This window comes from Tachysurus fulvidraco, chromosome 26 (genome assembly GCF_022655615.1).
Source record: "Tachysurus fulvidraco isolate hzauxx_2018 chromosome 26, HZAU_PFXX_2.0, whole genome shotgun sequence".
Taxonomy (NCBI): domain Eukaryota; kingdom Metazoa; phylum Chordata; class Actinopteri; order Siluriformes; family Bagridae; genus Tachysurus; species Tachysurus fulvidraco.
In genome coordinates, this window is record NC_062543.1 from 16,040,827 (window position 1) to 16,050,554 (window position 9,728).

Genomic DNA, 9,728 nt, shown 5'->3' on the forward strand with positions numbered 1-9,728 from the left:
CAGCTGTGTGTGTGTTTCAGCTGTGTGTGTGTTTCAGCTGTGTGTGTGTTTCAGCTCTGTGTGTTTCAGCTGTGTGTGTGTTTCAGCTGTGTGTGTGTTTCAGCTGTGTGTGTTTCAGCTGTGTGTGTGTTTCAGCTGTGTGTGTTTCAGCTGTGTGTGTTTCAGCTGTGTGTGTTTCAGCTGTGTGTGTGTTTCAGCTGTGTGTGTGTTTCAGCTGTGTGTGTTTCAGCTGTGTGTGTGTTTCAGCTCTGTGTGTTTCAGCTGTGTGTGTGTTTCAGCTGTGTGTGTGTTTCAGCTGTGTGTGTTTCAGCTGTGTGTGTGTTTCAGCTGTGTGTGTTTCAGCTGTGTGTGTGTTTCAGCTCTGTGTGTGTTTCAGCTGTGTGTGTGTTTCAGCTGTGTGTGTTTCAGCTGTGTGTGTGTTTCAGCTGTGTGTGTTTCAGCTGTGTGTGTGTTTCAGCTGTGTGTGTGTTTCAGCTCTGTGTGTGTTTCAGCTGTGTGTGTGTTTCAGCTGTGTGTGTTTCAGCTGTGTGTGTGTTTCAGCTCTGTGTGTTTCAGCTGTGTGTGTTTCAGCTGTGTGTGTTTCAGCTGTGTGTGTGTTTCAGCTGTGTGTGTGTTTCAGCTGTGTGTGTGTTTCAGCTGTGTGTGTTTCAGCTGTGTGTGTGTTTCAGCTCTGTGTGTTTCAGCTCTGTGTGTTTCAGCTGTGTGTGTGTTTCAGCTGTGTGTGTTTCAGCTGTGTGTGTGTTTCAGCTGTGTGTGTGTTTCAGCTCTGTGTGTTTCAGCTGTGTGTGTTTCAGCTGTGTGTGTGTTTCAGCTCTGTGTGTTTCAGCTGTGTGTGTTTCAGCTGTGTGTGTGTTTCAGCTCTGTGTGTTTCAGCTCTGTGTGTTTCAGCTGTGTGTGTGTTTCAGCTGTGTGTGTGTTTCAGCTCTGTGTGTTTCAGCTGTGTGTGTTTCAGCTGTGTGTGTGTTTCAGCTCTGTGTGTTTCAGCTGTGTGTGTGTTTCAGCTGTGTGTGTGTTTCAGCTCTGTGTGTTTCAGCTGTGTGTGTTTCAGCTCTGAGTGTTTCAGATGTGTGTGTGTTTCAGCTCTGAGTGTTTCAGATGTGTGTGTTTCAGCTCTGTGTGTTTCAGCTGTGTGTGTGTTTCAGCTGTGTGTGTGTTTCAGCTCTGTGTGTTTCAGCTGTGTGTGTTTCAGCTGTGTGTGTTTCAGCTGTGTGTGTGTTTCAGCTGTGTGTGTTTCAGCTGTGTGTGTGTTTCAGCTGTGTGTGTTTCAGCTGTGTGTGTGTTTCAGCTGTGTGTGTTTCAGCTGTGTGTGTTTAAGATGTGTGTGTGTTTCAGCTGTGTGTGTTTTCAGCTGTGTGTGTGTTTCAGCTTGTGTGTGTTTCAGCTGTGTGTGTTTCAGCTGTGTGTGGTTTCAGCTTGTGTGTGTTCAGCTGTGTGTGTGTTTTATGTGTGTGTGTTTCAGCTGTGTGTGTTTCAGCTGTGTGTGTGTTTCAGCTGTGTGTGTTTCAGCTGTGTGTGTTTATCATCTGTGTGTGTTTCATCTGTGTGTGGTTTCAGCTCTGTGTGTTTCAGCTGTGTGTGTTTCAGCTGTGTGTGTTTCAGCTGTGTGTGTGTTTCAGCTGTGTGTGGTTTCAGCTGTGTGTTGTGGTTTCAGCTTGTGTGTTTCAGCCTGGGTGTGTGTTTCAGCTGTTGTGTGGTTCAGGCTGTGTGTGTGTTCAGCTGTGGTGTGTGTTTCAGCTGTGTGCCTTTCAGCTGTGTGTGTGTTTCAGCTCTGTGTGTCAGGCTGTGTGGTTTCAGCTGTGGTGTTTCAGCTCGTGGGTGTTTCAGCTGTGTGTGTGTTTCAGCTCTGTGTGTTTCAGCTGTGTGTGTTTCAGCTGTGTGTGTGTTTCAGCTCTGTGTGTTTCAGCTCTGTGTGTTTCAGCTGTGTGTGTTTCAGCTCTGTGTGTTTCAGCTGTGTGTGTTTCAGCTGTGTGTGTTTCAGCTGTGTGTGTTTCAGCTGTGTGTGTTTCAGCTCTGTGTGTGTTTCAGCTGTGTGTGTTTCAGCTGTGTGTGTTTCAGCTGTGTGTGTGTTTCAGCTGTGTGTGTTTCAGCTCTGAGTGTTTCAGCTCTGTGTGTGTTTCAGCTGTGTGTGTTTCAGCTGTGTGTGTTTCAGCTGTGTGTGTTTCAGCTGTGTGTGTTTCAGCTGTGTGTGTTTCAGCTGTGTGTGTTTCAGCTCTGTGTGTGTGTTTCAGCTGTGTGTGTGTTTCAGCTGTGTGTGTGTTTCAGCTGTGTGTGTTTCAGCTGTGTGTGTGTTTCAGCTGTGTGTGTGTTTCAGCTCTGACATGTGGATTAGATGTTTAAACTTTTCAATCCTTTAAATCCTGATCACACTGTGAATCGAGCTACTGCTCTACTGCAGCTTTATGAGGAGTTTAATCACATGCTGAGAGGAGAAAAGTGTGTGTGTGTGTGTGTGTGTGTGTGTCTGCACACACCCCTATTCCACACAGTCACTCACAAACACACCCCACACAGTCACTCACAAACACACCCCTATTCCACACAGTCACTCACAAACACACCCCTATTCCACACAGTCACTCACAAACACACCCCTATTCCACACAGTCACTCACAAATACACCCCACACGGTCACTCACAAACACACCCCTATTCCACACAGTCACTCACAAACACACCCCACACAGTCACTCACAAACACACCCCTATTCCACACAGTCACTCACAAATACACCCCACACGGTCACTCACAAACACACCCCTATTCCACACAGTCACTCACAAACACACCCCTATTCCACACAGTCACTCACAAACACACCCCTATTCCACACAGTCACTCACAAATACACCCCACACGGTCACTCACAAACACACCTCTATTCCACACAGTCACTCACAAACACACCCCTATTCCACACAGTCACTCACAAACACACCCCTACACCCCACACAGTCACTCACAAACACACCCCACACAGTCACTCACAAACACACCCCACACGGTCACTCACAAACACACCCCTACACCCCACACAGTCACTCACAAACACACCCCACACAGTCACTCACAAACACACCCCACACAGTCACTCACAAACACACCTCTATTCCACACAGTCACTCACAAATACACCCCACACGGTCACTCACAAACACACCTCTATTCCACACAGTCACTCACAAACACACCCCACACGGTCACTCACAAACACACCCCACACAGTCACTCACAAACACACCCCACACGGTCACTCACAAACACACCCCTACATCCCACACAGTCACTCACAAACACACCCCACACGGTCACTCACAAACACACCCCTACACCCCACACAGTCACTCACAAACACACCCCTATTCCACACAGTCACTCACAAACACACCCCTTTGTGTAGTCACTCACAAACACACCCCTATTCCACACAGTCACTCACAAACACACCCCACACGGTCACTAACAAACACACCTCTATTCCACACACCGTCACTCACTGCTTCATTGTGTTCTTGGATCCTCAGTCCATCACACACAGCTTAGAGTTCAGATTTTATACATTATACACACACCTGCCCCTCACACACACCTGCCCCTCACACGCACCTGCCCCTCACACACACCTGTCACTCACACACACCTGTCACTCTCACACACCTGTCACTCACACGCACCTGTCACTCACATGCACCTTTCCCTCACACGCACCTGCCCCTCACACACACTTGTCACTCACACACACCTGTCACTCACACGCACCTGCCCCTCACACACACTTGTCACTCACACGCACCTGTCACTCACACACACTTGTCACTCACACGCACCTGTCACTCACATGCACCTGTCACTCACACGCACCTGTCACTCACACGCACCTGTCACTTACACATACACACCAATCACACACACCCAGTGGTTAGTGTTGCATCAGAGGAAGTGTCTCAAACACACCCACACACTTTCACCTCCTCTAACAGACAAATTTTCATTTTGTACAGACTACATTCAAGTGGTTAAAGCTGTTGAGCACACTTAGCATACTGAGCACACACTGTTGCTAGGCAACAATTAAGCTAGCTAGGATGCAGTCATTCCACTTGTAATACACTGTGGAGGCACAGAGAGTGAAACGAGCAGACAGAACCGTGTGGAACACTAACATGTCTCTCAGATGTTTTGGTAAATTGGGAAGAAACACTCTGTAATAAAGGACACAGTGATATTAGCGTTAGCCTTAGTGTTGACTTCTACTCCAGCTTCCATAGATGTCTCACTTCCAGAGATGTCTCACTTCCAGAGATGTCTCACTATAATAAGACAATTTAGGAAAACTAAATACAGTATTTTCATTAACATAATAGAATGTAGCATCAGAGAAACAGAATCTAGTTCAGTCTTTAGCCTCGCTTTATTTTTATTAGTGATGAATATTTATGGCTTGTTTATTAAGTCAATAAAAAGAAGTAAGTAAGTCTGCTTCATTGGTTTGTGGTTAATAGGCAGCGGATGCGAAATAGACCAAGATCAGGAAGCTACTATGCATGTGTGTGTGTGTGTGTGGAGGGGGGTGTGTGTATGTGTGAATATGTGTCTTCCTGAATCACTTCAGCATTTAGTAGCACTCAGGACGTCTTCATGTTTTCATCGGTGACGAGACGCAGTGTCAATAACAGCAGACTTAATTCGTCAGGATTAACGAGTGTGTAGGTTTGTGTGAGAGACAAAGGCCGAAGTCATCAGCGCAATAAGGATGGAAGAGTTAGAGATGTACCACGGGGCAATCAGTAAGGAGCAAACAGAGAGAATTCTGGGGGCCACCGGCCAAGACGGAAGCTTCCTGATCCGAGACAGTGAGACCGTCCCGGGGTCCTACTGCATCTGTGTGCTGTATGTATGGCTGTTATTCATTTACACCTTCATCAAAAGAGTTTAAAGATTGTGCTGCTGTTCCTCTCCGTCTACTAAAGTAGGATCCTGAAGGAAATCTTGGCTTTTGCTCAGGAATGTTTGTGTTGTTTACAGAATCGATGTTTTTACGTTGAACAGACGTGAAGCTAGACGAATAATAATACACCGATAAATCGGTTTGTTTGTTAGATCGACTGATGATAAAAGGATTTTACAAATCGATGCAATATTAACATAACTTTTATTTGCCTAGTGATGTTAACATGTAGCACCGAAAAAGTATAAAAAAAAAAAAAAAAAACACGATGGAAAATGCAATCGATCGATCAATCGATTGGTCAACGGACGGACGAAAGAATAAAGAAATATAAATACATTAATAATAAAAAGAAATAGCCTTGCACATGTACAAACAAACCCCACAAAGCAAACAGACAGACAAGAAGTCATCGTAAATTGTACAGGTCTCTAAATAAATTCATGGTCATGATTCACACTTTCACGTGTAGTCGTGTCTTTAATTAGCTAAATTACGCTCTCTCTATATTTATACACAGAAAGAGAAGTGATGTCAAAGCTATTTGACGATCCACGTGCACTGCCTCAGATACAGTTAAAAAAAGGTACTGACTTACTGTAAGAAGGGGCTTTAAATAAACACTAAGAAAAGAAAAACGTTAACAGCTTAGAAAATAGTTTGTAAACGTAGCTGATAAATATACTGTAGCACAAATAAGGGCATCTAAAATCAAAATTTAGCTTAAAAATCATTAGCAAATTTGGTCAAAATTTGGTGTCCAGCCTCACACCTCCAGGGTTGTGGGTTCGATTCCCACCTCCACCTTGTGTGTGTGGAGTTTGCATGTTCTCCCCGTGCCTCGGGGGTTTCCTCCGGGTACTCCGGTTTCCTCCCCCGGTCCAAAGACATGCATGGTAGGTTGATTGGCATCTCTGGAAAATTGTCTGGAGTGTGTGTGTGCGTGAGTGAATGAGAGTGTGTGTGTGCCCTGTGATGGGTTGGCACTCCATCCAGGGTGTATCCTGCCTCAATGCCCGATGACACCTGAGATAGGCACAGGCTCCCCGTGACCCGAGAAGTTCGGATAAGCGGTAGAATTATATTATTATTACGTTAGTTAGTTAGTTATTGTGTTTTTTCCTTTAAAAAGCTACTTGTGTATTTTTTGTGAATAATTTCTACTTTATTTCTATTTTCCTTTCAGTTGTGTAGCTTTAATACAGTGTACAGTGTTGTTCTGTTCAAATCTCTGGATTTTAAGAGAGCCCCACGTGACACTCAGTTCAGTGACACTGCATAAAATCATTCACTGAATTTATTAACAGAAGTATTCAATCAACTCATGTTTCACCTCCAAGTAAACGTCCCGATTTCCTGGAAACTAAAACTCAGCAAAACACATCCACTGAAAGTGAAAGTTGTTAAAAACCTGATGTTGACTTTCCAAAATCTGACCAGTATAAATATCCATGATGAAAGTGACATCTGGCCACTTCTGTGTTTCAGGCTTTTAATACTTCCCTATGATCCAATCTTAAATAATCAGTGTTCCTGATCTGTCTGATTTACTCCACAGGATCCTAAGCCCTGGAGCTTGATGGTCTATTAAGGTCTACATCTCATTAAGGTCTACATCTCAACACTTAGATGTAATGGCCATTTGGAGCACAATTCAATAATATTATTGATTTAACGCACTTAGACATTCATTGATTCCCTGACTAGTATTCATGTTCTCTTCAGGAAGGCCTGCATGGATGGGCCTGTTACTGTATTTATTTATCCCACTCTTCAAAGTTGCCTATGAAAGACTTGTCGCTTGTAATGGACCACAGCAAAGATTCTACCACAAGTAACCTGCAGCTAACTGTCCTAAGGAAAGTCAGATACAAGACTTGTATTCTTGGGTGATTCAAAAACAGTTCCCTTGTTTGGAGATATTTAAAATCTTTTGCTAAGTAGCTCTGATATGTAACTACAGTTTGCTCTTCTCTGCTTCTAACTGTTCCGTTTCCCCAAATCCTGGTCTTGGATCTCCCATTTCCTTTCAGGGTTTAATATTCCTTTTTCCGTGACACATCGTGTCCAACTACTCGGGCCTCACCAGGCCTTTCACAAACCGACAGTAGGAATCACAAACAGAGATATAGAGCATGTGGACATCGAGACCAAAGGTCCACATCATTTTTGTACCATCGGAATACGAGCAAATGTCTTGCAAAGTTAAGATCAAAATATTTAACAGATTTATATTCATAAACTTCATAGACACTTATATTTGAGGCAGAATCCTGTCCAAAAACAGAACTGAGCAATTAGTTAAGGTTTCAGCAACTTACTGAAGGAACAGCAGAGACTTTCTGACAGTCCCAGGATGTGTACAGGGATTTGGGCATAAGTAGCACAATTGCTAAGGTTCTGAACCACTGAGTGTGAGGCAAATCCCAGAGCTGCCAATCTTCCTCTGTAGGGCCCTTAAGCAATATCCTGAACTGTCAATTTCTTGAACAACTGACCTGGCACTCTGACCTCAGCTTCCGTCCAGCTGGGTTATGCCAAAACACAATTTCCCTTGAGGGAACAGAGCAAGCACTGCCACTAATCTAAACCAGCAGTTCCTAAATCTGGTCACTGAGATCCCCTTTTCCTACATACTTTGTTGTTATTCGTGCTTGCTCTATCGTTCAGTACTTATCTAATGACTCAGATAATTAAGACCCTGTTCCGGGAACCAGCTCGGACATATTAAAGCAGGTGAACATTAAAACATCGTTTTAAACTAAATCTGACGTGATTTGGGTAAAAAAACATGCATAGTTTATTCTGCTATTATATGAAACTGACAAGAAGAAACGATACCGTCGAGACAGACGACTTCTCGTTCACGAGTTTTCACTATTTATGTACACTCGTGCGAGCCAATGTCTGAGCGCCGAGCTTTTGTTTTCTTTTCTCCGCAGGTTCGATCGTTGTGTGTTCACCTACAGACTCTACCAGCTCGAAGGCAATGTGTGGAAAACTGAGGTAAAAGTGCTTGATGAAGTCGTCTAACGAGATTTCACACCTTTGAATGTGCATTTTAGTGGGTTTTGTGCTACAACTGTGTTCAACTACAAGTCCATTAAGGGTTCTTTTGGTTTCTTTTAATTAAAAACTTTTTTTTGTTGTGTAATTAGCATAAATCTGATTAACATGCATGATATTTATAGAGCTTTATGGACAGCGTGTGGGAGGAAAGATCTGTTTGTTCCTCGGATCCAGAGCCCGTGATAGTACATGTGTGGGTGTGTTCACATGACCGTTTACTGTCCACTTTGTTCTCTTTACACTGTTAATAACTTCCCTGTGGGACTATAAATGACTAGATTATATATAATACATTCAACTTATAACTTATATTACTTTTTATTCAACTTGTACTATAACCTGCTCCCAGTTTTAATAAGGATTTGCTTTATTTATTTATTTATTACCAGTTGCTTTATTTCTAATATACTGATCTAAATATAGAAGGACTTACGTACGCCTGTGCTCTGTTTTGTGCAGACGGCTCCAGGGGTGAAAGCGCGACTCTTCCGAAATGTTCAAAACCTTCTGTCCGTGTACAAGAACCCGGACCAGGGCATCGCCATACCGCTGCGTTTTCCTGTTAAACATGTTCAACGCCGCAAACCTCCTCCACTGCCCAAGAAACACATCCCATGTTAACACGAACCTCAGAAACTGACAATATCGTGATTGTAAACACACCTTTCATTTTTTTTTGTCTTAAATGTTCAGCAGACATTTTTAAAACTGTCCATATAAAATCATTAACAAAAAAAAAAACTTTTTCCTAGCAGCTGAGAAGCCGTAAATATTTATTCACGTTTTAAATTTCATTTACAGAGATTCCGTTTTTTAACCAACAAATGATTTTTTTATTTTAATTTTTTTAAGGTGGAACATCAACATCATCTCAAACACTTACAAAAAAAAAAATCAGAATTATTTAATTTATTCGTACCTTCAGTAGTTCGGATGATTGACGACATTTCATACGACAATCACGTGTAAATAGTGTTTTTAAATAAATCGATGAAAGATTTTTTTTTGTTGTTAAACCGCATGTAAAAAATCAATGTGTTCTAACGTTATAAAAATTACAAACCAAAAAAAATCATATAAATAATTATCTCCTGTTATGCAAATCAGTTAAGTTTCAATGATTGTCTTTAGAGTGAACATTTAATTGTCGATCTCGACGTGCACCCGGAACAGCGTAAAGATCGGAGTGAAGACAAAAAATAAACTAAGCCTTTTAGAGCATAACTAATTTTATTCTTTAGATCAATACATCTATTTTTATTTTTCAAAATATCCAGTTACAAAATCATTTCTGATCCCAGACATGTGTAAACAAATCAAGTGTTTAATGACTGTTAAAAAAAAAAAATAATAATTTTTTTTTCCAAATGAAAATAAACCACACACAAACAGAACAGAGTGAAATGTCATATATTTATTTCAGTTATCAAAAGTCCCGATGGACAAAGTGTTCTAATATGAATTTCTTTGCTAGTTTAAAAACAAAAAAAGTGATGTTTGGAAAGCTCGAGCCCCTTAAAGACACTGAAAGGATTCGATTCCATTTAAATCATTTATAGTTTACACGCGTAAGGATGTAGGTAACATTTTCAAAGCATTCCTTCGCAGATATTATACAGCATGTGAACAATATGACTTTGTTTATCCTGTACTCGTTCCATTCGCTGGCTCTGAACATCACTTAGTCAAATTTAGGTCACACTTTGGTACGA

At 42.2% G+C, this 9,728-nt stretch overlaps 1 protein-coding gene across 2 annotated transcripts in view; it reads left to right on the forward strand.

Moving 5' to 3' along the window:
• The first annotated feature begins 3,787 nt into the window (after positions 1-3,787).
• sh2d1aa (SH2 domain containing 1A duplicate a) overlaps positions 3,788-9,728 on the forward strand; it is a 6,037-nt gene continuing 96 nt past the window's right edge. Inside the window, exons 1-4 of one of the 2 annotated variants that reach the window (XM_027163718.2) lie at positions 3,788-4,889; positions 7,890-7,953; positions 8,139-8,213; positions 8,476-9,728. The exon at positions 8,476-9,728 is cut by the window's right edge and continues 96 nt beyond it. In XM_027163718.2, coding sequence (XP_027019519.1) covers positions 4,753-4,889; positions 7,890-7,953; positions 8,139-8,213; positions 8,476-8,637 — 438 coding nt within the window. In that variant the 5' untranslated portion in view covers positions 3,788-4,752 and the 3' untranslated portion in view covers positions 8,638-9,728. The remainder of the gene's footprint in view (positions 4,890-7,889; positions 7,954-8,138; positions 8,214-8,475) is intronic. The other variant, XM_027163719.2, reaches the window with a different exon arrangement.